Here is a 26,433-nt window from a genome sequence, read left to right as displayed (position 1 = left end):
TTTCTTTCCCAAATAATAAGACCAACATTTTTTTTTTTAAAGAGAAAAATCCAACCTTTCATTCAAGTACAATTTAGTCAGTGCGGGGCAAAAAAACCCCAAAAAACAAAAGAATCCCCACATTAAGAAAATAATCTTTTACATAAAATCATGTGTGCCACAATTATGCACCCCTAAGACTACACAAGACCTTTTTCCCTCAACAACAACAGCAACAAAAAGCAATAAGCACCTCGTCTTCTATAGAGTTTCACAGGATGGGAGAAAAGAGAAAAAGGGCATTCCTCTTTGCACAATCTCCCTAAATTATCCAACAACCTGGGTCCTTTGCACTCTTGAGCTTTCAATGGGATGGAAATCTGGGAACTAGAATGTCCATGGGAGGAACGTGATTCTGTGTCTGTTGAATCGTTTCTACAATTTTCAGTATGAGCGTATGCATCTGCAATAAAAAGGCTTTTAACACATCTTAATCAACGGTGCCAATAATTGTGGAGTGCAATGTATGTACTGGACTACTGGAGATAGATGAGTATGTCTGAGCTGTATGAAGTATTCCACAAAAAAGGGGTTCAAGTTAAACAAACAAAAAGTACACGTAATCCAATGTTCTCGAACTTTATCAATAGCAGTTCAGAACATTAACAGTTCCTCAGAATGTGAACAAGATTGTTGACCTCACCTCGCTGGGACTTTGCATACTGCTCAGCACATCTGGTCGAGTAATGACGTCTTGAGCACGGCAACTATTTCTGCACAGTCAAGACGTGGCGGAGTGGTTCTGTGCTGTGCCAAAATATTCCAATGTCTATTTTTCCTTGAAACTGGCTGTACGCATCACCAACCTTTCCCTTATCTTTTACCTTCCACTTGGTGTCACTTCAGAATTGTGATTTGCCCGAAAGCTGTCATGAGCCTCAGATACTGGCGGCCACAATCGATCAATTGATTGGAGGAAAGTATATAAAAAACACAGAAACATAATGTCCGAGGTGCGGGGGAAATGCTGGTGCCACCATCAACTTTGATGTCGAGTAGGGGACTGTAAAATATCATCCTGTAGGTCCAATATGACCTGTGGGCCGTAATCTCGAGACCGCTTCTTTAAGACACACACTGTACAATTTGCAAAAGATTTGTCATGATGTTTGTGTCTGAGGCTGACTTGCAATATTGAAGACCTCGGATAAAATTAAACATTTTTAATTCCTAATTCATCAGCTGTTATATCTTTTAATCCACATATGCTAAAAGTTGAAAAAATATACATCATCTTAACAGTATGATGAAAAAAAATGTGGTTGAATTGCATCTTTTTAATTGTAATTTGACAACAATGATTAAATAATGACAGTATCTCTATTTTCAGTGTGTTATTTATGAAAAGATGATTGTTAATATGACCACAACTGTTAATCCTGACTTCAGTCATTTGTCAGAATCCTGGCATAATGACTGTATATGTGACAATTTGATATGATTTGAAAAAGACATGTTGAATCAGTGAGTAATGTTCGCGATACACTCCAGCAGTCAAACAGAAACACATTTTAAGACTTATACAGGCATTCTTTTGTTAAATAGTGTTATGTCAGATCATCTCTGCCCAAGAGGATTCGGGGACTGCAGGCCCATAATGAGCCTAATTACAACCCAGCAACCCACAGCAGGCTCGTAGCTCTGCAGTGTAACCTACTAAGTTATGACACTATCGTCCATCAACAAATGTGCACATTCACACACACAGCAGTGCATCCAGGAACACAATACTGTACATGCTCTCCATCTAATAAAATTTTACTTTGGTAATCAGGGCTCGGAGGACACCCCTGTGATTGAATTAACAGCTGCTGAGTCTTCCCAGAGTGTTGAAAATCACATTTTACAGTCGGTGATGAAGACTTTCGAAAAACACGCTCCTCACAGTACACGTAGATTCTCCACAAAGCAGCATTTTTTTTTTAAAAGATGAACTCTACGTGGCATAAATGCAGAGGGCGAGAAGTTACATTGTTTCAGTCCATTCAGATGGGTGCCGGATGATAAAGATGATATCACAGCCAACAGTAATGAAGCATGGTGACCCACACGATATTCTGCTCGGTGTGCGTGTGTGCATGTGCATGGAGGTGACGGGCCTTACCAGCAGTAGTCCAGAAGATGCGGAGGCAGCACAGGAATGAAGATATGCTGCCAGTACATTGGAAACAGCAAAGCAGCTGCACCGTGGACACACGCGGTTAACTAGAGAGAAAAGGAGAAACAATTGAAGAGGTCAATGGCAAATAAGAACTGTAAATACTTTTTGATACACTGGACAATGAAAACCAGAATAGCTGAACAAATCTGCCACTGCAAAGACAACACAAATGTTTTCATTGTCAAGTTAGAAGGATAATCATTCCGTTCATTATTGTGCGGATTGCTCTAAAAGAGAATCGATCCAGTGCCAAAGTGCTGTATGGAAACTCACATTGGGATGCAGTGCAATCGTATATCACGGCAAACGTACATGAGCACGTATTTATTGTTTAAATGAATAACTCTGCGATAGTGTCAATTAAAGCAAGTGCTGCATCTCGTTAGACTGTGCACGCAAGACTTTGCAGTTGAACTGTGTAACCTCGAGTTGTTATTGGAGAAAAGACGAGAAGATCAACTGGCTGACAGCAGCCCGTCTTGAAGTTTTGAGGCAGAGCCACGCAGTGACAAATGAGGGGAAAAGATGTACAGAAAGGTATACGCTGAAGAAAAAAAAAGAATAGCTAAGCACAAACAAACTGATCTATATGCCGATGTTATCAAGCACATTGAACAAAAAATTATGAGGAAAATGGGTTACGAGAATAAACCAATAATATCATAAGAGGAAAAAAGGATGTATTTGTGTTCATCTTAATTGATCAAGTGGATTTCAACATCTCCACACAGATGTAAATGCAACAGTCCGAGGCAGACGTTTCCGCTTACATTCGAACTTTTACCTGACAATATTATTACATTTGTTTATAGGGCTGTTCACACGGCAAGATTTGGTCCGGTGCTGCACCGGGGCTGCCCCAGTAGAGCGTTCACACGTGCAAATTAGCTCCGGGGTAGCCCCGGAAAAGAGCTTATACCGGACCAAATTTGATACATCTCAGGGAGGTGGGTCAAATATTTGCTCCGGGGCAAATGCTCGTTTGCGAGGCAGCACCGGTGTAAATGTGCACGTGTGAACGCAACTGGGTTAAATTAGCTCCAGAGCAAATGCTTGTGAAGAGTACGTATGGCGAGAATGCGTTGTTTTCGTGCTCTGCCGGACTTCCGTAATGTGTTGATTCATAACGACACAAGACTTGGCTAGTAACATATTTCCTTTTGTAGGAGATTGGACTGTCTCGGAGTTGTTTGTTCCTTTGTTGTTTGTTCACAACCCCCCGCCCCCATATAATTTATTTTGTGATTTCCTCTCTTGATTTTCTGTTTGGCGCAATAGTGTTTGCTTTTCTGAGTGTCATTGAAGTCATCGTTCATTTACGTTTTCTTGGGCGGTCACTCTCGAGCAGAAGGCACGGAAACCGAGAAGGAGAAAGACGTGCCGGTCCAGTCGTCGCTTGAGTTGTGTATATACAGTACGTTTATACGTTTATAAGAACCAACACGACAGCTCGTTTGTTTTCTGTCGTTTTGCTCCGCTGCAGAAACTGCCGTGTGAATGCAAGTGGGGCGGCCCCGAGACTGTACCGGGGCTGCCCCGCTCAGCGGCTTTGTACGTGTGAACGCTCCAAACAATTTGCTGCGGTGCAAAATATCCCGCAACAAACTATCTCGGTGCAGCACCGGAGCAAATGTGTCCCGTGTGAACGGCCCTTATATAAGTCTATAAGGTTCATATTACGTTTCATTTTCTGTGAGGCCGAATACGGATTCTTTGTTGAGGCATGTGGTTCGCAATTAACTGCTTTTCAACCACGTAAATGCCACAGCGACTGCAGCCATCATAATAAATCGTCATAAAAATCAAAATAAGAAGCGAAGCACCTCAGCCTGAGATAAGAAAAAGAAAAAAGAATGTGAATAAGTAAGCTCTTTTTTTCAAGCAAATAATGAAGTGCAATCAAACGAAGATGACGCTTCTCAAAGGCTGGGCTCAGCTGACGACGCAGTCAAACCGAGACCGCACAAAAATATTTGAAATCATTGTCTCCCATTGTCTTCGAGCCAGGACCCCGATCCCCCACCCTTTTGCCTTCTCTTGACACGGCGTCTCTTAAAAACCAAGCTAAAAGTAATGACCTGCAACACACACACGCGGGCACGGCAGGGGAATGGGGCGTTAGCTCATCCCCCAGATTAAAATAACATGATTAAATATGGAAAGAGAACAGAGGTCTGAGGGGCTCCTGCGGGACTTCATTAGGGCAAATTGCCAAAGAATGAAACATGAGTTAGCCAAGAGAGACTGCGGGCGAGGCCAATACCACCGGGACCCCGGAGCAGCAGACGCTGTTATAATGCTACAGCTTCACAGTCAACGTGTGAAGCGGACACACACTGGCACACACGCGCACGCAGACCCAACTATCAGGAGACCCTCTGCTCACTGACACACAAAGTGTCACAATTGACCGGCCAAGAGCCAAAACCACCACTGCCAGAAAAGCAGCCCCCCTTCCTCACCTCCTCCTCCACCTCTCGCAGCGGAACCGCACATCAAGCGCGGACATCTGAGGGGCTCTGCGTGCGTGTGTGCGTGCGTCTTTGTGTAGATGTGCCGCCCTCCTTGCATGTTTGTTTTAACAGCGTTCATTTTTCCTATCGACTAGGGGGGGGGGGGGGGGGGACTATTTGTTGCTTTGGTGCAATCTCTCACCCAGCCAGTCCCACAATAGTTAAGACTTAATCAACAATTAATTGGTGTCTTGCTCTGTGTATCTGAATATGCATATTTCCTCTACCAGCCGCCTTCAGACAACACAAAACAATGCCACGCTCCTGTCAAAATGAATTCCCTCACAAACAGTTTGGCTTCGTTTGTTAATTCTCAGAATAAATCAATCCTATGAATATTAATGTGGGAAAGTGAAAGACTCTGTGGAGGAGCTGCTATCAAAATCATAATTTTTTTTTCCCTAACCAAAGTGATGATAAAGGGCCCTTAATTTGTGATAAAGAGAGGTCAGAAGTCTGACTGCACAGGCTTACACCCACACCCAGGTGCGTGCGCGCGCGCGCACACACACACACACACACACACACAAAGTGGAGATCCAACAGGCGAGTCTATTCCTCCTCTGGGAGTGCGAGACAAGCCCCAGCCATTCACTGGTACCAGGAGGTAATGGCACAGAACACCTCGCTAAGCAACTCCAATTATGTCCACCAGGCCTCAAGGTGAGTCCCCCCCAACTGGCGTGATTTACTTGCAGGTTGAAAGGGAAAAAGAGGAGTCTCTCACTCCTCTTCTCCTAACACCCGCTGGTTGTTTTGGGGGCCTTACTTGAGAATTAGAGAAGATTACTGATGATGAGACAGTGAAATTTATTTCATTTGTTATCACCAAATAGATAACAATAGAACAGTGCCTGCTTTATCTTAGCTCACAACAGCATCGTCAAGAAAATATTGTGCATGTGTCCCGCAGGTTTACAACAACCAATAAACTTGAGAAATCTAATTTATAACACTTTTGTTCTTCAGTCAAGTTCTGGGGTCAGAGGATTGAGACGGGGGGTTCATGTGACAGTAGGCCATAAGAGGCTAAGGCTGATAAAATATTTGCCAGGCTGATAAATAATAGATGAGTAGAGCCAAATGATCTAGGTTTCCCTTGCCCGGACGCGGGTCACCGGGGCCCCCCTCTGGAGCCAGGCCTGGAGGTGGGGCTCGTTGGCAGGCGCCTGGTGGCCGGGCTTACACCCATGGGGCCCGGCCGGGCACAGCCCGAAGAGGCAACGTGGGTCCCCCTTCCCATGGGCTCACCACCCATGAGAGGGGCCAAAGGGGTCGGGTGCAATGCGAGCTGGGCGGCAGCCAAAGGCGGGGACCCTGGCGGTCCGATCCTCGGCTGCAGAAGCTAGCTCTTGGGACATGGAATGTCACCTCTCTGGCAGGGAAGGAGCCCGAGCTGGTGTGTGAGGCAGAGAATTTCCGACTGGATATAGTCGGACTTGCCTCCACACACAGCCTAGGTTCTGGTACCAGTTCTCTCGAGAGGGGTTGGACTCTCTTCCACTCTGGAGTTGCTCACGGTGAGAGGCGCAGAGCAGGTGTGGGCATACTCATTGCCCCCCGGCTCAGTGCCTGTACATTGGGGTTCACACCGGTAGACGAGAGGGTTGCCTCCCTCCGCCTTCGGGTGGGTGGACGGGTCCTGACTGTTGTTTGTGCATATGCACCAAACAGCAGCTCAGCATACCCACCCTTTTTGGAGTCCTTGGAGGGTGTGCTGGAGAGTACCTCTGCTGGGGACTCCCTTGTTCTGCTGGGGGACTTCAATGCTCACGTGGGCAATGACAGTGATACCTGGAGGGGCGTGATTGGGAGGAACGGCCCCCCCGATCAAAACCCGAGTGGTGTTTTGTTATTGGACTTCTGTGCTCGCCACGGATTGTCCATAACGAACACCCTGTTCAAGCATAAGGGTGTCCATATGTGCACTTGGCACCAGGACACCCTAGGCCGCAGTTCGATGATCGACTTTGTAGTTGTATCATCGGATTTGCGGCCGCATGTTCTGGACACTCGGGTGAAGAGAGGGGCGGAGCTGTCAACTGATCACCACCTGGTGGTGAGTAGGCTCCGATGGTGGGGGAAGATGCCGGTCCGTCCTGGCAGACCCAAACGTATAGTGAGGGTTTGTTGGGAACGTCTGGCGGAATCCCCTGTCAGAAGGAGTTTCAACTCCCACCTCCGACAGAGCTTTTCCCATGTTCCGGGGGAGACGGGGGACATTGAGTCCGAGTGGACCATGTTCCGTGCCTCTATTGTTGAGGCGGCCAATCTGAGTTGTGGCCGTAAGGTGGTTGGTGCCTGTCGTGGCGGCAATCCTCGTACTCGCTGGTGGACACCAGCAGTAAGGGATGCCGTCAAGCTGAAGAAGGAGTCCTATCGAGCCTTTATGGCCTGTGGGACCCCAGAGGCAGCTGACGGGTATCGACTGGCCAAGCGGACCGCGGCTTCGGTGGTCACCGAGGCAAAAACCCGAGCGTGGGAAGAGTTCGGTGAGGCCATGGAAGCCGACTTCCGGACGGCTTCGAGGAAATTCTGGTCCACCATCCGACGTCTCAGGAGGGGGAAGCAGTGCACCACTAACACTGTGTACAGTGGGGATGGGGCACTGCTGACTTCGACTCGGGACGTTGTGAACCGGTGGGCAGAGTACTTCGAAGACCTCCTCAACTCCACCAACACGCCTTCCTTTGAGGAAGCAGAGCCTGGGGACTCTGAGGTGGGCTCTCCTATCTCTGTGGTTGAAGTCACCGATGTGGTTAAAAAGCTCCTCGGTGGCAAGGCCCCAGGGGTGGATGAGATCCGCCCGGAGTTCCTCAAGGCTCTGGATGTTGTGGGGCTGTCCTGGTTGACACGCCTCTACAACATCGCGTGGTCAACAGGGAGAGTGCCTCTGGATTGGCAGACCGGGGTGGTAGTCCCTCTTTTTAAAAAGGGGGACCGGAGGGTGTGTTCCAACTACAGAGGGATCACACTCCTCAGCCTCCCTGGTAAGGTCTATTCAGGGGTGCTGGAGAGGAGGGTCCGTCAGGAAGTCGAGCCTCAGATTGAGGAGGAGCAGTGTGGTTTTCGTCCCGGCCGTGGAACAGTGGACCAGCTCTACACCCTTAGCAGGGTCCTTGAGGGTATGTGGGAATTCGCCCAACCAGTCTACATGTGTTTTGTGGACTTGGAGAAGGCGTTTGACCGTGTCCCTCGGGGAGTTCTGTGGGGGGTGCTTCGTGGGTATGGGGTACCGAACCCCCTGATACGGGCTGTTCGGTCACTATACCACCGATGTCAGAGTTTGGTTCGCATTGCCGGCAGTAAGTCGGAACCGTTTCCAGTGGGGGTAGGACTCCGCCAAGGCTGCCCTTTGTCGCCGATTCTGTTCATAACCTTTATGGACAGAATTTCTAGGCGCAGCCGAAGCGTTGAGGGAGTCTGTTTTGGGGGCCTCAGTATTACATCCCTGCTTTTTGCAGATGATGTGGTGCTGTTGGCTCCTTCAAACGGGGCTCTACAACTCTCACTGGAGCGTTTCGCAGCCGAGTGTGAAGCGGTTGGGATGAAAATCAGCACCTCCAAATCTGAAACCATGGTCCTCAGTCGGAAAAGGGTGGATTGCCCCCTCCGGGTCGGGGAGGAGATATTACCCCAAGTGGAGGAGTTTAAGTATCTTGGGGTCTTGTTCACGAGTGAGGGCAGGAGGGAGCGAGAGATCGACAGGCGGATCGGTGCAGCGTCTGCTGTGATGCGGACGTTGTATCGGTCTGTCGTGGTGAAGAAGGAGCTGAGCCAAAGGGCGAAGCTCTCAATTTACCGGTCGATCTACGTCCCAACCCTCATCTATGGCCACGAGCTATGGGTCGTGACCGAAAGAACGAGATCCCGGATACAAGCGGCCGAAATGAGTTTTCTCCGCAGGGTGTCCGGGCTCTCCCTTAGCGATAAGGTGAGGAGCTCGGTCATCCGGGAGGGGCTCAGAGTCGAGCCGCTTCTCCTCCACATCGAGAGGAGCCAGATGAGGTGGCTTGGGCATCTGATTCGGATGCCTCCTGAGCGCCTCCCTGGTGAGGTGTTCCGGGCATGTCCCACCGGGAGGAGACCCCGAGGAAGACCCAGGACACGCTGGAGAGACTACGTCACCCAGCTGGCCTGGGAACGCCTCGGAATCCCCCGGGGAGAGCTGGAAGAAGTAGCTAGGGAGAGGGAAGTCTGGGCTTCCCTGCTAAAGCTGTTGCCCCCGCGACCCGGCCCCGGATAAGCGGTAGATGATGGATGGATGGATGGATGGATAGAGCCAAATGGCTTACACGCTCCACAAAAGACCTGGGTGCTTAATATTCCATTCAATGGCGAATCACAGATACAGTGCCCAAGAACAAATACAGGATTAGGTGCTGGGTCCAGTCCTCGGGGACCAGGGCTCAGCCCAGTAATGAGGGGCTGCCTGCCTCTCACACTGTGTGTGTGTGTGTGTGTGTGTGTGTGTGTGTGTGTGTGTGTGTGTGTGTGTGTGTGTGTGTGTGTGTGTGTGTGTGTGTGTGTGTGTGTGTGTGTGTGTTCTTGTACTCACTACATTGTGAGGACCGGCGTGAGTTTTTAACCAACGGAGTGAGGACATTTTGACGAAGTGAGGACATTTTGGCCGGTCCTCACTTTGACACCCTCTAAATCAACTCCAAAGTGTCCAAAACGGGTACCCTGTGCTTTTCCCCAAAGGTCCCCAGAATGGGTCGATGTTGAGAATTTTTCGCCGGGAATTCACACCCTTTTTGCTCTCTACTGCAGCTTCTGTCGAAATTCAGTACTGCACCAACTTCATACTTTTTGCTCTCTACTGCAGCTCGTGTCAAAATTTGGTACTGCAACAATTTCACACTTTTTGCTCTCTACTTCAACTAGTGTCGAAATTTGGTACTGGACCAAAATTATAAATGACAAATCCCCTTGCTGCTCTTTGAAGAGCCACCTTGAGAAATAGTTATTTAAGATATCCTTTATTCGTCCCACACTGGGGAAATTTACAGCCTCCAGCAGCAAGAATGTATGTAGAAAGAAGAAAGAGAAAAAAACAACAAACATCTTTCAATTAAATGCAATATGAACACAAAATAATATTTTTTATCCATTTGTGTTCATATTGTATTTAATTGAAAGATGTTTGTTTGTTTTTTTTCTCTTTTTCCTTTCTTCTTTCTACATACATTCTTGCTGCTGGAGGCTGTAAATTTCCCCATTGTGGGACGAATAAAGGATATCTTATCTTATCTTAAATGGATAAATCGCAGTACTATTTACAATTTTCCTTCACATCATTTAATTATTATTATTATTATGATTGTTATTTTTTTATTCATCAGCCTGACAGCAGTCGGTTAGAACGAGCGTCGGTATCTCTCCTTCTTGCAGCGCGGGTGTAACAGTCTCTGGCTGAAGGAGCTACCAAGTGCTGTCAGGGCGGGCTGGAGGGGGTGGGAGGGACTGGCCATCATAGCTTTTTTTGTTTGTTTTTCAAAGACCTTTACAAGTTATGTGAATTCAATTTTTTTGTGAGGAATGTATTTTATTGAATGTGTTTGTTCTGAGTTTGTGTTGGACTCCTATTATTTCCATGTGATTTGGTTAAATGTATCCGATTAAAATTGGAAATGCAATTAATAATAACAGTACCCAAATTAAGTAAAGCCTCAGTCCTACCCAAAATCCACCATCATTTTTGCAAAACTTTAATTGTATTCAATAGAACGCAATGAAGGGACATAGAATTTTTTTCTTGTCTACATTACATTTTACATTGTCTAGATCCAAAAGTACTGTACTTAAACAAGTAGAAAAATGTATTACATCACAAAAGAGAGGTTCGAGGCTCGTTAAAGCCACTTTTCATCAGTTGTTTTTGTTGAGGCACAAATAAACGTTGCATTTAGCATAATTTTAAACTGTCTGACCATTACAATTGGACAAAGAAAATTTAAAACGATCTGACATATCTCTTCAATGTGTACACATACAGTGAACAACTGTGACATCAGCTCAATGAAATGTAGAGTGAAACTGAAATGAACAGATTTAAACACTAACCTCGTGTACATAAATACAACACAAATCATCTGGTACTAAACAAAGACATAAATGCAGCTCGAAGTGTGACAAACAACGGTAAACAAGGCGTTTTCGCGATTCTTTCGCATGCTAATTAGCTCGCTAGCACCGACCTAGCATCGTCGCTATGTTGTTAGCATTCATTTAGCATCATCGCTATGTCGTTAGCAGTACTGTACTCTGAGCTAGCGAGTTTCAATGACAACAATTGAAGAAAAACGATCTCCGAAACACATTTCTAAATAATTCTAAGCACAAGCAGACTTACAGCCATTGCTTTCGAAGGTGAAACGAAAGGAATATAACTCAGGAGGACCAGTTGCAACGACCACAATCGGGCTTTCTGGAACGATTAGTCTGCTACCAGCACGGCGTCTGCTACCCACAATGCACCGCGATAACTAAATGAATATTCTAAACACGATTTCTATTAATGAAATGGCCCGAAACTTTTACTGTGGGCAGAACACTTACATACAGGAGTTTATGAATAAAATGTGTGCGAGAATTGAAAGCCGTTGGGAGACGGCATCGTGTTTGCACATGGTGGCCAACTCCTGCTGAGTGCATCAAGCCGAATTAATCAAATATCTTATAATAAAATAACTTATCATGGGGATTGACAATAGGATGGCACATATTTTTATTTTATTGGATGGATTCTGGAGTTGGTGTGAATTCACAAATACTGCGAGAATTCAGCTTGCAGGCATGGTTTTCCTTAGAAGAGGCTGTGAATCAGTCGCCAAATGTCCGCATGACCAATGTTCCCTCTAAATTGTGCTCGTGAGCAATTTTGCGTAGCTCTCGTGCTCCCAGCCGCACACGGTGATGCTGGCGCGCACAACGCGCAGCTGCAGGCAACATTGAAGGGGTGTTCACACGGCACACATTTGCTCCGGCCCTGCACCGATGTATTTTGTTGCGATATATTTTGCACCGCAGCAAAATGTGTGGAGCGTTCACACGAACAAAGCCGCTGAGCATGTCAGCACCGGCACAGCGTCGTGCAGCCCCACTTGCGTTCACACGGCAGTTTCTGCAGCGGAGCAAAACAACAGAAAACAAATGAGCTGTCGTGTTGTTGTTTTTTTTTAACGTATACACAACTCAAGGACTACTGGACAGGCACGTCCTTCTCCTTCTCGGTCTCCGTGCCTTCTGCTCGAGAGTGACCGCCCCCGAAAAACGCAAATCAACGATGACTTCAATGACACTCAGAAAAGCAAACACGGAATGCGCCAAACAGAAAATCAGAGAGGAAATCACAAAATAAATTATATGGGGGTGGGGGGTTGTGAGCACACAACAAAGGAACAAACTACACAAACAACTCCGAGACAGTCCAGTCTCCTACAAAAGGAAAGATGTTACCAGCTAAGTCTTGTGTCGTTATTAAACAAACACATGCAGTCCGACAGAGCGTGAAAGCAACGCATTCTCGCCGTACGTAAACTCTTCACAAGCATTTGCTCTGGAGCAAATTTAACCCAGTTGCGTTCACACGTGCAAATTTACATCGGTGCTGCTGCGCAAACGAGCTTTTGCTCCGGAGCAAATTTTTAAACCACCTCCCTGTGGTGGATCAAATTTGGTCCGGTGTAAGCTGTTTTCCGGGGCTACGCCGGAGCTAATTTGCACGCGTGAACGCTCTACTGGGGCAGCCCCGGTGTAGCACCGGACCAAATTTTGCCGTGTGAACACCCCTTGAGACCGCTTAATTCACAAAAACCATATGTGGACATAGTTTACGAGCCCCTTAAATGAGCCTCTTTGTTTGTTTAAACCTCTTTCACACTTTTCGGTGGACAGGAGACTAGAAATGTTTGTGTTTAACTAAATGACATGCTTTCCATGATTAATGAGTAGGCAGTGTGGGACCATATTGCTACAGGTTGTATTGAGACTTGATTATTCTTGAAAAGACCCATGCTAAAAAAAAAGTAACGAATGAGGGCTGGTATATATGTTACAACTCTCTATTCAGTGGTTTGATTTTTGCTTGTTTTGTAACATCTGCTTCATGTAACTTGTGATCTCAGGTTTTAGACAGGTGTAACGCTTGTTTGATTTTGCTCACCGTGGTCCAAGTAATACTCAGGCAGTTTGTGTGAATGCTATTACAAATGGAAAATTAGAAGAAATATTGCTCATGACCTTGCTGCATGTCCACACGAATGACTCAAACTTAAATACTGTGGAATACTGCATGTTTCAAGTATGCCGACTCTAATCAGAATTTGAAAATGCTAGCTTAAAGCTCTTCTCATGGTCTCACCACCCGTGGGAGGGGTCAAAGGGGTCGGGTGCAATGCGAGCTGGGCGGCAGCCAAAGGCGGGGACCCTGGCGGTCCGATCCTCGGCTGCAGAAGCTAGCTCTTGGGACATGGAATGTCACCTCTCTGGCAGGGAAGGAGCCCGAACTGGTGTGTGAGGCAGAGAAGTTCCGACTGGATATAGTCGGACTTGCCTCCACACACAGCCTAGGTTCTGGACAGCTGAGCAACGCTGTCTTGGGTGGTGATCGAGGGGAGGTCAAGTTTGAGATAGTGAGTGATTGGAAAGAAAAGCCACCAGCTGTTATAGGTCTCAAAGGTCGCAAAGAGCCCTCATTTTGTGACTACTCTTGTTATAATGTATTTTGTTCATATACCTGTACTGTATACTGCCGTTTTTGTGTTATTTGTGTTGTTGGGGCATATATTTTTGCATTTGACTGCATGTGTTCTTACACATGTATTTTGTTAACATACTTGCATGTTCATAAAGGACGTGTACCATAGTCATGTCCCACATAAGGAAATTCTGTTATCAAGACTGATTGAGCAACGCAACCATGATTTCTACTAAAGAATACTTACTGTTGTTACTTACTGGATGCAAATCATAATGATCCAGTTGAAATGTCCAAATCAGAATGAAACAAATTGGATATGCTGGGAAAACTTCTGCAATACAGTACCTAACTCATTTTTTTCTTGCAAAGCGTTGTGGCTGGCTTCTGCGCAGCTCTGCTAATTGAAATGTAAACAAACTCATGTCTGGGGGGAGGGGTGCTGCAAAAACTTCGTATTGGAGCAGGTAACAGCCCTCCTCTTCATGGCCAATGACCTAGTCAATTATCAAAATTGCCACAGCCTTTTTGAACTTTGAGGTCTGCTGTGAAGGCGAGCATGATAAATTTTGAGCAACATCTACATACAGTATTTGAGTAACTAGGCTCACCAATGTCACATACTCCGCGCACACACAGTATATTTAAACTGACTTACAATTTTACAATTGTTTTTAAAGCAACATAATTCCAGCTCCGGCCTCCCTGTGTGGAGTTTGCATGTTCTCCCCGGGCCTGCGTGGGTTTTCTCCGGGTGCTCCGGCTTCCTCCCACATTCCAAAAATATGCATGGCAGGCTGATTGAAGCACTAAATTGTCCCTAGGTGTGAGTGTGAGTGCGAATGGTTGTTCGTCTCTGTGTGCCCTGCGATTGGCTGGCAACCGATTCAGGGTGTCCCCCGCCTACTGCCCGGAGACAGCTGGGATAGGCTCCAGCACCCCCCGCGACCCTAGTGAGGATCAAGCGGTTAGGAAGATGAATGAATGAATGAATGAATTCCAAACTCTAATATGGAATTTAGATGAAACAATTATTTACTTATTGAATGCAAGTCATATTTTCCAGTTTCAATGTCCAAAGCTGAATGAAATAAATTGGATATGCTGGGGACACTTCTGCAATACAGTACCTAACTCATTTTTTTCTTGCAAAGCGTTGTGGCTGGCTTCTGCGCAGCTCTGCTAATTGAAATGTAAACAAACTCATGTCTGGGGGGAGGGGTGCTGCAAAAACTTCGTTTTGGAGCAGGTAACAGCCGCTCCTCTTCATGGCCAATGACTAAGTCAATTATCAAAATTGCCACAGCCTTTTTGAACTTTGAGGTCTGCTGTGAAGGCGAGCATGATAAATTTTGAGCAACAGCTACATACAGTATTTGAGTAACGAGGATCACCAATGTCACATACTCCTAAAATAATTACAGCAAATAAAATTATATATATGTTCACAAACACAACCGCACACACAGTATATTTAAACTGACTTAAAAATTTACAATTGTTTTTAAAGCAACATAATTCCAAACTCTAATATGGAATTTAATCGTTTCTTGGTTTCTTGGAATTGGAATTCTTTACTTATTGAATGCAAGTCATATTTTCCAGTTTCAATGTCCAAAGCAGAATAAAATGAATTGGATTTTCTGGGGCCCTCCGTGAGTCGTCACCTTACCGTGGTGGAGGGGTTTGTGTGTCCCAATGATCCTAGAAGCTAAGTTGTCTGGGGCTTTATGCCCCTGGCAGGGTCACCCATGGCAAACAGGTTCTAGGTGAGGGGCCAGACAAAGCACGGCTCAAAGACCCCAATGATGAATACAATAAATTGATCTAGGTTTCCCTTGCCCGGACGCGGGTCACCGGGGCCCCCCTCTGGAGCCAAGCCTGGAGGTGGGGCTCGTTGGCAGGCGCCTGGTGGCCGGGCCTACACCCATGGGCCCGGCCGGGCACAGCCCGAAGAGGCAATGTGGGTCCCCCTTCCCATGGGCTCACCACCCATGAGAGGGGCCAAAGGGGTCGGGTGCAATGTGAGCTGGGCGGCAGCCAAAGGCGGGGACCCTGGCGGTCCGATCCTCGGCTGCAGAAGCTAGCTCTTGGGACATGGAATGTCACCTCTCTGGCAGGGAAGGAGCCCGAGCTGGTGTGTGAGGCAGAGAATTTCCGACTGGATATAGTCGGACTTGCCTCCACACACAGCCTGGGTTCTGGTACCAGTTCTCTCGAGAGGGGTTGGACTCTCTTTCACTCTGGAGTTGCTCACGGTGAGAGGCGCGGAGCAGGTGTGGGCATGCTCGTTGCCCCCTGGCTCAGTGCCTGTAAATTGGGGTTCACACCGGTGGACGAGAGGGTTGCATCCCTTCGCCTGCGGGTGGGGGCACGGGTCCTGACTGTTGTTTGTGCATATGCACCAAACAGCAGCTCAGCATACCCACCCTTTTTGGAGTCCTTGGAGGGTGTGCTGGAGAGTACTCCTGCTGGGGACTCCCTTGTTCTACTGGGGGACTTCAATGCTCACGTGGGCAATGACAGTGAGACCTGGAGGGGCGTGATTGGGAGGAACGGCCCCCCCCGATCAGAACTCGAGTGGTGTTTTGTTATTGGACTTCTGTGCTCGTCACGGACTGTCCATAACGAACACCTTGTTCAAACATAAGGGTGTCCACATGTGCACTTGGCACCAGGACACCCTAGGCCATAGTTCCATGATCGACCTTGTGGTCGTGTCATCGGATTTGCGGCCGCATGTTCTGGACACTCGGGTGAAGAGAGGGGCGGAGCTGTCAACTGATCACCACCTGGTGGTGAGGAGGCTCCGATGGTGGGGGAAGATGCCGGTCCATCCTGGCAGACCCAAACGTATTGTGAGGGTCTGTTGGGAGCGTCTGGCAGAATCCCCTGTCAGAAGGAGTTTCAACCCCCACCTCCGACAGAGCTTTTCCCATGTTCCGGGGGAGACGGGGGACATTGAGTCCGAGTGGACCATGTTCCGTGCCTCTATTGTTGAGGCGGCCAATCTGAGTTGTGGCCGTAAGGTGGTTGGTGCCTGTCGTGGCGGCAACCCTCGTACTCGCTGGTGGACACCAGCAGTAAGGGATGCCGTCAAGCTGAAGAAGGAGTCCTATCGAGCCTTTATTGCCTGTGGGACCCCAGAGGCAGCTGACGGGTATCGACTGGCCAAGCGGAACGCAGCTTTGGTGGTCGCCGAGGCAAAAACCAGAGCATGGGAAGAGTTCGGTGAGGCCATGGAAGCCGACTTCCGAACGGCTTCGAGGAAATTCTGGTCCACCATCCGACGTCTCAGGAGGGGGAAGCAGTGCACCACTAACACTGTGTACAGTGGGGATGGGGCGCTGCTGACTTCAACTCGGGACGTTGTGAACCAGTGGGCAGAATACTTCGAAGACCTCCTCAACTCCACCAACACGCCTTCCTTGGAGGAAGCAGAGCCTGGGGACTCTGAGGTGGGCTCTCCTATCTCTGTGGTTGAAGTCACCGATGTGGTTAAAAAGCTCCTCGGTGGCAAGGCCCCAGGGGTGGATGAGATCCGCCCGGAGTTCCTCAAGGCTCTGGATGTTGTGGGGCTGTCCTGGTTGACACGCCTCTGCAACATCGCGTGGTCAACAGGGAGAGTGCCTCTGGATTGGCAGACCGGGGAGTTCTGTGGGGTGTGCTTCGTGGGTATGGAGTACCGAACCCCCTGTCTCGGAGTTGTTTGTTCCTTTGTTGTTTGTTCACAACCCCCCTCCCCCATATAATTTATTTTGTGATTTCCTCTCTTGATTTTCAGTTTGGTGCATTAGTGTTTGCTTTTCTGAGTGTCATTGAAGTCATCGTTCATTTACGTTTTCTTGGGTGGTCACTCTCGAGCAGAAGGCATGGAAACCGGGAAGGAGAAGGACGTGCCGGTCTAGTAGTCGCTTAAGTTGTGTATATACAGTACGTTTTAAAAAGAACCAACACGACAGCTCGTTTGTTTTCTGTCGTTTTGCTCCGCTGCAGAAACTGCCGTGTGAAGCGGCTTTGTACGTGTGAACGCTCCACACAATTTGCTGCGGTGCAAAATATATCGCAACAAAATATATCGTTGCAGCGCCGGAGCAAATGTGTGCCGTGTGAACGGCCCTTTAGTCAATCAGTTCCTACAACAACAAATCGCAACCGGCCCCTTGCTAGGTTCTGATAACCTTCAATCTTGGCTCCGGCCTCCCTGTATGAGGTTTGCATGTTCTCCCCGGGCCTGTGTGGGTTTTCTCCAGGTACTCCGGTTTCCTCCCACATTCCAAAAACATGCATGAAAGAATAATGGAACACTCTAAATTGTCCCTAGGTGTGAGTGTCAGTATGGATGGTTTCTCATCCATGCGTGTCCTTTTAGAACAGCTTTTCACATGGCTACACTGTAAAAATGAACTTTTGGTTTGAAAAAATAAGATGTCTACATTAGAGATTGTGCAGGACAGCTGCGTCTTTGTCAGTGGCTAAGTACCCACTCGTTGATGAGTACCTAAGAATGCAATGGACAGTAATTAGGGTGTGACACATATTTGGTTTCTGTGGGGGGGGGGGGGGGACAAAGTGGAGACTCGCTTCGCAAAGTTTCACATCAAGGTGAGGGGCCTGAAATTAGCGTCTTGTAGCCCACAAGTGTGAGACGCCTGTATTAAATTAAGAAACATTTCACATCTTTTTGGAAAGGCAGGTTGGAAATATAGGTTGTTATTTCAGTATTATTGGATGACTACATTGATAAACTACAACTTGAGCCCTTCTGACAGTTTCGTGGTATATTGGTTTCAATGGCAGCACTGTTAAATGCTGGATGCGGAAGGGAGCCGGTCACCTTGTTGAAGTGAAGTTGTAGTCTTGGAAGTAGGAAAAATGGACAAACATAAATATGGAACAGCTTTGACAATATCCCAAACTGTAATAACCGAAGCAGAGCATTGCATACACAGTGTAGGTGTTTTATTTGTTTTAATTTCTTTGATTGATAAATTAATAACTAAAGTGTTTTGAAATGTTGTTACAATACTTTATGTAGTTTAGGAATTTGTGTGAATTTCTGATTATGTTATATGAAACGTTAAAGTGAGAAGACCATGAAAGGGTTAATCGTGTTTAAGTAGAATTTTCGCTCCGAAGTTGCTGCTCTGCCCATCCCCCCACTCTGCCCATCCCCCCACTCTCCCCCTCGCATCAATTAAGAGCGGTTGGCTTCAAAGGCTGGAGGAGGGTTGTCTTCACACGATACTTTTCGGCGCACTCAAGCCATTTATATTTCTATACCGGGACAACCAACACCATTTGGCTTTTTGACAACATGGAGAAAACACGGAGAAGACTGTTGTTACAATACTTTATGTAGTTTAAGAATTTGTGTGAATTTCTGATTATGTTATATGAAACGTTAAAGTGAGAAGACCATGAAAGGGTTAATCATGTTTAAGTAGAGTTTTCGCTCCGAAGTTGCTGCTCTGCCCATCCCCCCACTCTGCCCATCCCCCCACTCTCCCCCTCGCATCAATTAAGAAGCGGTTGGCTTCAAAGGCTGGAGGAGCGTTGTCTTCGCGCGATACTTTTCGGCGCACTCCAGCCATTTATATTTCTATACCGGGACAACCAACACCATTTGGCTTTTTAACGACATGGAGAAAACACGGAGAAGACTCGCCCCTAACCGGGAGCACCACCGTCAGAATGAGAATGCTCAGGTAAGTAATCATCCTTTCTTTGTCGAGAGACGGGTACCCGCGAATACGAGTGTCGTCGTAACAATCTGCGTACTGAGCACCGAAGGACTTGTTACTCGCGGCGTACTGTAAACTCTAGGCCGTCAATTGGTTTTAATTTAAAGCTGCTTTATGTAGTTTTTTTCTACACGAAGAAACAATGGCAAACTACGAACACAGCAATTTAGGAACAACGCACATGGCTTGCGCTCAGGCGGTTACGGCAAGGCCGCGTCGCGTTGAATTTATGTGGTTTATATTTCGGCAAAAATGAGACAGAAATTGTTAGTTTCTGTACTCATACCGAATTGAAATAAGTAGACAAATGAACCAGTGCTCTGGCTCGCTGTATTATATTAAACTAGACATGTTTAGTCTAGCCAGAAACCATTTTTTCTCGAGAAAAATGTATTTTTTAAATTAAATACCGAATGAATGAGGCGGATTGCAGGCCAACGCGAGCTGCTTTACTGTGTTTTTAAATGCCAGTTGCTTAATTTCACAGAGCATCCGAAGCGTGTATCCAACATGAGTTTTATCATCACAGGTTCAAATACTACTCTGTACCATTTTATTTATTACTATCGTATTTTAAGTTAATTTACATAATCATATTCATTTTACTCTTTTTTTTCTGCCTGTCAACTAAAATGTCCATCGATTTTTGCCCAGTTTTTAATTTAATAAATTATATTATTTGTCTCTTTTCCATGAGACTAGAAAATGCATGCTGATTAACTCATACTTTGTTTTATTAATGGAGGTTTTAGTTCCATCTGGTCTACTTTCCATCCTGTGAAAATGTGTGACGACAAAACATTGTCGTATTTTCATGAATGCAAGTTGGAAGACAAGTGTTGAAAACATTGGCAAAGACAGATAAACTTTGTACAGAATTGCCGAGATCTAGCATAAAACTCTTTTTCACCATCTCAGTTGTCTACAAAATTAACAATTTTCCCTGTTTTTCCCTCTTCTGCCCTGATGTGTAGGCTCAAATGCGTAAAGCCCAACCATCAGGGCAACATACACCTCTTCTCAAAGAGAGGCCTGGTGCTGAGACTCATTCCGGAGCCTTCTCCACAAGGTCAACACCATCATCATCATCAGAGGAGTCTGTGTCATCCGCCCAAAGTGGAGATGACCACAAACCAGCATTCAGTGAAGGGAGGGGGTCCCGGTCGTCCAACAGCAGTGGATCAGAAAAGGACCACATTGATTTGCATGAAGCTAAGGCCCTCAAGGCAAAATGTAAATCAAAACAAAAAGGTATGAAATCGAAAGGAACAGAGAAGTTAAATGATGGCCAAAAAAGGAACTACCACCAATCTTCGTGGATGTGACACGTGCCTCAGAAAATACGCACAAGAGAGCAAGGCCAAAAACCCAGAACTGTTGAGGTCAACAAAATTAAGGAAGCATGTTGCTACCTTATGTCAGCTTCTCGACCTGAATAATCAGGAACTCGAGCAAGTTGCTCGTTTTATGGGACACAACATTAGAGTCCATTGTGAGTTTTATCGGCAGACCGATAAAACTTTCCAAGTGGCCAAGATTGCCAAACTACTGTTTGCGATGGAACGTGGGGCAGAGTCGCTGAAGGGAAAGAGTCTGCAAACCCTGGACTCTGTTATCACTGGTATGTAAATTAATATATTTTTAAAGTCATCCCCTTCCATTTATTCTTTTCTCCCTCTGTCTTTGTTTCCACGACAGTGTGCATGTCTTTATCGGCATATTTTCTTTTACCTTCATATTTTAGTGTAAAATTATGTTTTCTGATTTCTGACTGTGAATATTTCAAAAGGAAGAGCACATGCAGCCACCTCAACCAAAGATCTGAAAGGTGGCAAAAAGAGAAGACCAGATCCAGGGAGACGACAGGAAGCTCAAGATGGTATGTAATAAAAATAACATTAGTAGTCATAGCAGGAAGAGGGATGCCAATATATGCTCTAGAGTTCATGCTTGAAATTAATATAGAAACCTTGAATCATTTCAAATTAATTACATTCAAACATTAGACCTAGTGTTGACCAAATGACCTACTTCTAAGTTACAACAATTTTTAGTTAGACACCAATTGATCTCAGTTGCCTCTGCCTCTGGCACCTTTAACCAGAACCTTTTTTTCAATGATAACAATAAGCAGACAAAAGCACACACATATGTATGTCGAGTTATTTGGGGGGATGTTGCAGCAACTTGACAGGCAGCTCCCTCTCACTATCCTCACACGTGTGCTGTTCTGACACACATCTGTCTTGTGGATTAAAAGTAACGAACAATGATCAAAGACATAACTTTTAATCAAAAAGGGAGTTAGTGATAACATGCGATCGATACCGTTCTAATACCGTTAAACTACAACTGATTAAAGCTGGTTAGCATGTCGACCTCACAGTGCAAAGGTGCAGGGTTCAATTCCGGTCCCAGTCTTCCTATGTGGCGTTTGCTTATTTTTCCCACCACATACCTGCGTGGGCTTACTCCAAGTACTTCGGTTTCCTCCCACATTCCCATAACATGCATGGCCGATTGAACACTCTAAATTGTCCCCAGGTGTGAGTTTGAGATGGTTGTCTCTGTGTGCCCTGCAATTGGCTGGCAACTTGTTCAGGGTGTCCCCCGCTGACCTCCCAAAGACAGCTGGGATAGGCTCCAGCATGCCCTGCGACTCTTGTGAAGATAAAGCGGATTGGAAAATGGATGGATGTTTAGTAATTCCTTTACCTTGACAGCTCTCATTTTCTCTGTGTCCAGACCATTTGCATAAATGAGAAAACCCTTTCATTCTCAGAGCAAGAGTGAATGTCTTCCATCCATATTTACATGATGTAAATGTCATCTTTCACAGAATGAGAAGTGCCACATTCAGCTGTAGCAACGAGATCTGATTATGAAGATGATGGAGGCGGTAACAGTACCAACTTGGACACTGAAAACACAGGTAATGCTTTCAGTTTGACTTGGACCATCTGTCACTGCACCATTGCTACTGTATGTTTCTGAGATGTAAGGAATTTCATTTGAGTACATCATCTTGCTACAAGGCACCTACAAAAGGCCACCGAAGATGCAGTCAATTAAAGAAAGAAATTATGCTGATGACGCTGATGACGACATGAGTGATGTTTCTGGCAGTGAATATGGCGGTAATGTTTTTTTGTCCGACTTGAATCCTCTTTTGCTGTATTATTGGCATATTTCTGAGATGCATGTGGAAAGAACTTTGATTCTATCAAAACATTATTTTATAGATGGAGGGGTGTGCCATAAGACAGTTAAGAAGACTGTCAAGAAAAAAAAGACAATGTTGGGAAGACATGGATTGGGTGAGTCTCTAACATTAGCACAAGTGACATGTTACAGACCTGGCATTAGTAAGATTTTTTTTCTTACTCTAAGTCAGGGGTGTCAAACTCATTTCACTCTGTCAAACTCAGGCCACATTGGCCTCGGTAGATGTTAAGTGGGCCGAGCCATTAAAATTATACCGTACTCTGCTATAAAGAAGCACAAGAACATTCGGAAATGTAGAACTTTAATGAACATATCTTTTTACAAAACATTTCATGAAGCACCTTAGATTTCCTTAGACAAATGTGCGATTGACTTTTATCATTCACATATATGCATCGCAACTGATTGTACAAGGGCACTAAACAAGTAATTGGTGTTGAAAAATACAGTGATGCACTTTTAGATTAAATGAGATTTGTGAAGAAAGGAATTTTTAAGCCTTTTGCATATAAATTATAAATTTAATCCCTGCCTATACCTTACAAACTAAAGAGAGTGCCATTAAATGTGTAAAGAACAATGAATTCAAATGTCCTTGATAGCATCTGCTGTTTTGGGTCCGTCCGTCTCAGTGACAGACTTAGACTGCTGTTGTCTTCTTCTCAAAACAATGTGTCTTTCTACTCTGATCAAAACGGTGTGTCCCCTAGCGGATACTCCATGAATTGCATGTTATTCAAAATTTTCGTTCCATGTCTTTTCTGCATTTTTTTCACTTTTAAATGATCCTGCGGGCCTGATCAAACCTGCTTGTCGGACGGTAACGGCCCGCCGGCCGTATGTTTGACACCCCCGCTCCAAGTCCTGATTGTTTTTTGTACATTCCAATATATCAGGAATTACAAATGTGTATCATCAAAGCATATTCACCCAAAGTATATTATTATTATTATTTACAGTCTGACGCATCTTTCACACATGGCCAAGAACAACTATCAACATCAGGGAGCGCCACCAAACGAAAGAGGATTGCAACACTTACACATGACGACGATGATGTTGAAGACAGCGGTGAGTCAGTGCATCGTCAACACAACTCAAAGTTTCATTACCATTATACTAACATGCCAACTTTCTTAGATGAAGAGGACAAAAAGACTGGACACAGATCTCTTGGGAAGAAGAAGACAGCAGTTCGAAAAGAACATAGCGAAGTTGGTAAGATGAATTTCTGTTGGATAGATCCGTATAACAATTTAAGAAACTCAAACAGCACAAGTCACTGTGACTTGCAGATGGAAAGACGAGTCGTTGAAGTGGTCTACTCAGTTGTAAAATTGTCTTCAATTTCTATTGTATAGCAATTTCTCTTACAGGGTTATGATATAATTTGGTTACAGTAACACACTGATTGTAATTGAATCCAATTTAAAAAAAAATCTGACCATAGAGAGATACAGTCGAACCTCTCGACAACGAAATCATGTTTGCAGCCAGAAATATTCACATTCACACCATCACTGAGCAGGAACTGATCCCACACAAGTCATGCGAGTATACCACTACACCACAGGTGTCAAAGTCAAGGCCCAGGGGCCGGATTTGGCCTGCCACATCATTTTATGTGGCCTGCAAAAGCAAATAAAGCATGTCGAATTCCATGAGGCTTGCTAAAGTCTGAACCAAAATCTCAAAATGTCATATGAAGGCCACAAGAACAATCATTATTTTTTACTTCTGATTTTAAAAGTAGTTATCCATCAATATGTTATGAGTGGTGTATGTAATGTGGAGGTGATTAAATATGTATATGGTCTCCCAAAATTCATAATAGCCCTCCAAGGGAAACCATAACTACAATGTGGCCCGTGCCAAAAATGAGTTGGTCACTCCTGCAATACACCATCAGCAACCAGAAGTTACATATTTGGTATCTGACATTTGAATGGATTGTAAAATAATGCATTTCACTGCAAACAAGGAAAACTGGTAATGCATACCGTATTAGATAATATTCACCACATATGTTGCTCTGAAATCGGCACAGTGGTTCAGGCTTTGATTGTAGCTTCGAAACATGGATGTCAACAGTGCCGCTGGATTACCATTTATCGCGGCCTCTGTGTGTCATGGATTTTTTCAAACATATTCATTAAAAAAAAGTGAAAATGCTGCAAAAGGTCCTCAAGAGGCAGTGAAAATAATCAAAACAACAGCGAGTCACATAGAGCAACATGTACAGGACTGTGTTTACTGTATTTCGTTATTTATACACTAACCTAACCTAACTTATACATGTTTAAATATATTAGTATATAGCATTAAGTACTGTTAATTACTACAAACATGCATGTATACCAGTACATTTGGCCTTATAAATATTTATACTCATACACATGTTCATATACCTATATGGAGGGTGGGGGGGTTTTGCTACTTAGCGGATTTTCGTTTATCGCGGGTGGTTTCGGTCCCCATTAACCCCGATAAACGAGGGATCACTGTACTTGCAAAGACTGTTTTTTCTGTATGTTCTTCACAATAGAAGGCTTCAGAAATAGAAAACAAAAGTTTGGGGCATGCTGGAGCCTATCCTGGACGTCATTGGGCTGTAGTCAGAGTACACCCTTTAGTGGTTGCCACCCAATTGGGGGGCCCACATAGATAAACAAGACATTAAAGGCGGAGACTAGGCAAAAAACCCCACATTAATTTTAAGGATATTGAAAAATATTAAATAATGTAAAGAGCATAACACTCATGAATCATGCCTTGAGGGAAATTGCTGCTGAGGTGTTTTTAAGTCAACAAAGTTGGTTTAAACTAGATGCCTAAAACATGTTTTGAATCAATGCATTTTTGATAGTTTTTATTCTGGTCCTGTTATCAGTCAAGGCAGCGTTCAGATTTTAATACAACTTCAAGAATGTCTGTTTATATTCAACTAAACCACTAATAACCCTCTTTTTTTCCCTCCAGAATTGGAAACTAAAAAAAGGAAGAGACCCAGACTCCAAAGGAAAGAGCAGCAATTGATCGACACCTTTCAAAATTTGTAGCATTAAAGAAAGTTCCAAGGAAAGATGACTGCGTTAAGTGTCGTAGTCAAGCATCGCCAGACCTTGAAGACCGCACATGGAGAGATATTCCACAATGAAATTATTAAAAGATATGTAATTGGGGAAAAAAGCTTGAAGATGAAAGATAGAGAGAGGGAGAGACATAGGGGGGAGATAGATGAAGGGAGAGAGGGAATGGGATGAGAGAGAGGGGAGAAAAGGAATAGAGTTTGAAAGCACAGTTATTTGGTAGGGTATATGTGGGTTCATGTGTCAGGTTGTGGCGCAGCAAGTTTTTTTAGTGTGCGTTTTGAAGGTTGAAGTTTTTCAGGTGTTCTTGTAAGTTTTGAATAAGAGTACTTTTGTTTGTCAAAAATAAATCATAAAGTCAAGTCAGCTTTTATTGTCAAATATGCTCTCTGTGTAATGTACAGCACAGATTAAAATACTTTCCTCTCTCAGCCACAGTGCAAACATGTGGCGGATTGAACACACAAATATCAGAACTAAATAAATGACAGTACCCTGTTAATGGTGATAAACTGTTTAAAAATAATATATCTGATTATAAATTTACATCATTAAATGTTTAGTAAGGTGAACGGCACCTAATCTACTTCAAAATCATTAAGAACGCATGGCCAGTGCCCGGTCCTCACTTATCTAGTTAAAAACTTTTTCTTAACCTTTGGTGTTTTATTTAATCTAAAGGAATGTATTGCCTAAGGGCGCCCTCCTGTGTCTAGAAATGTGTCTTTTTCATTTCTTTTTCAAGCAGAAAGGGTGGTCCTCGCTTTGTAGGCCTTTTTACTCGGTCCTCACTGTGCAGCAAGTGCAGGAATGTGTGTGTGTGTGTGTGTGTGTGTGGGTGTGTGCGTGTGTGCGTGTGTGTGTGTGTGTGTGTGTGTGTGTGTTGCCCTATCCGCTATGAGAAGCTAAGCGATTATACAGTGACAGCCTGCTTCAAAAAGCAGTCAAGGTCTTTGGTTGT

General features: G+C 45.1%; 2 protein-coding genes across 7 annotated transcripts in view; one reads left to right on the top strand and one right to left on the bottom strand.

Annotated features, from left to right (window-relative positions):
* The window catches only part of crb1 (crumbs cell polarity complex component 1), a 226,567-nt gene that overhangs the window by 79,043 nt on the left and 121,091 nt on the right, over window positions 1–26,433 (top strand). Inside the window, exon 14 of one of the 2 annotated variants that reach the window (XR_007963699.1) lies at window positions 24,626–25,170. The exons of the other annotated variant lie outside the window; for it this stretch is intronic. The gene's annotated coding sequence lies outside the window, so the exon portion shown is untranslated. Of the gene's footprint in view, window positions 1–24,625; window positions 25,171–26,433 lie in introns of those variants that run through there. 2 annotated transcript variants of the gene reach the window in all.
* The window catches only part of dennd1b (DENN/MADD domain containing 1B), a 142,209-nt gene that overhangs the window by 45,547 nt on the left and 70,229 nt on the right, over window positions 1–26,433 (bottom strand). For all 5 annotated transcript variants that reach the window (XM_052073906.1, XM_052073908.1, XM_052073909.1 and 2 more), the window contains one exon: window positions 2,144–2,244. In XM_052073906.1, coding sequence (XP_051929866.1) covers window positions 2,144–2,244 — 101 coding nt within the window. The remainder of the gene's footprint in view (window positions 1–2,143; window positions 2,245–26,433) is intronic.

This window comes from Hippocampus zosterae, chromosome 8 (assembly GCF_025434085.1).
Source record: "Hippocampus zosterae strain Florida chromosome 8, ASM2543408v3, whole genome shotgun sequence".
In the NCBI taxonomy this organism is placed as follows: Eukaryota; Metazoa; Chordata; class Actinopteri; order Syngnathiformes; family Syngnathidae; genus Hippocampus; species Hippocampus zosterae.
The sequence above is the reverse complement of the archived record's forward strand: the minus strand, read 5'-3'. Positions and strand labels throughout refer to the sequence as shown.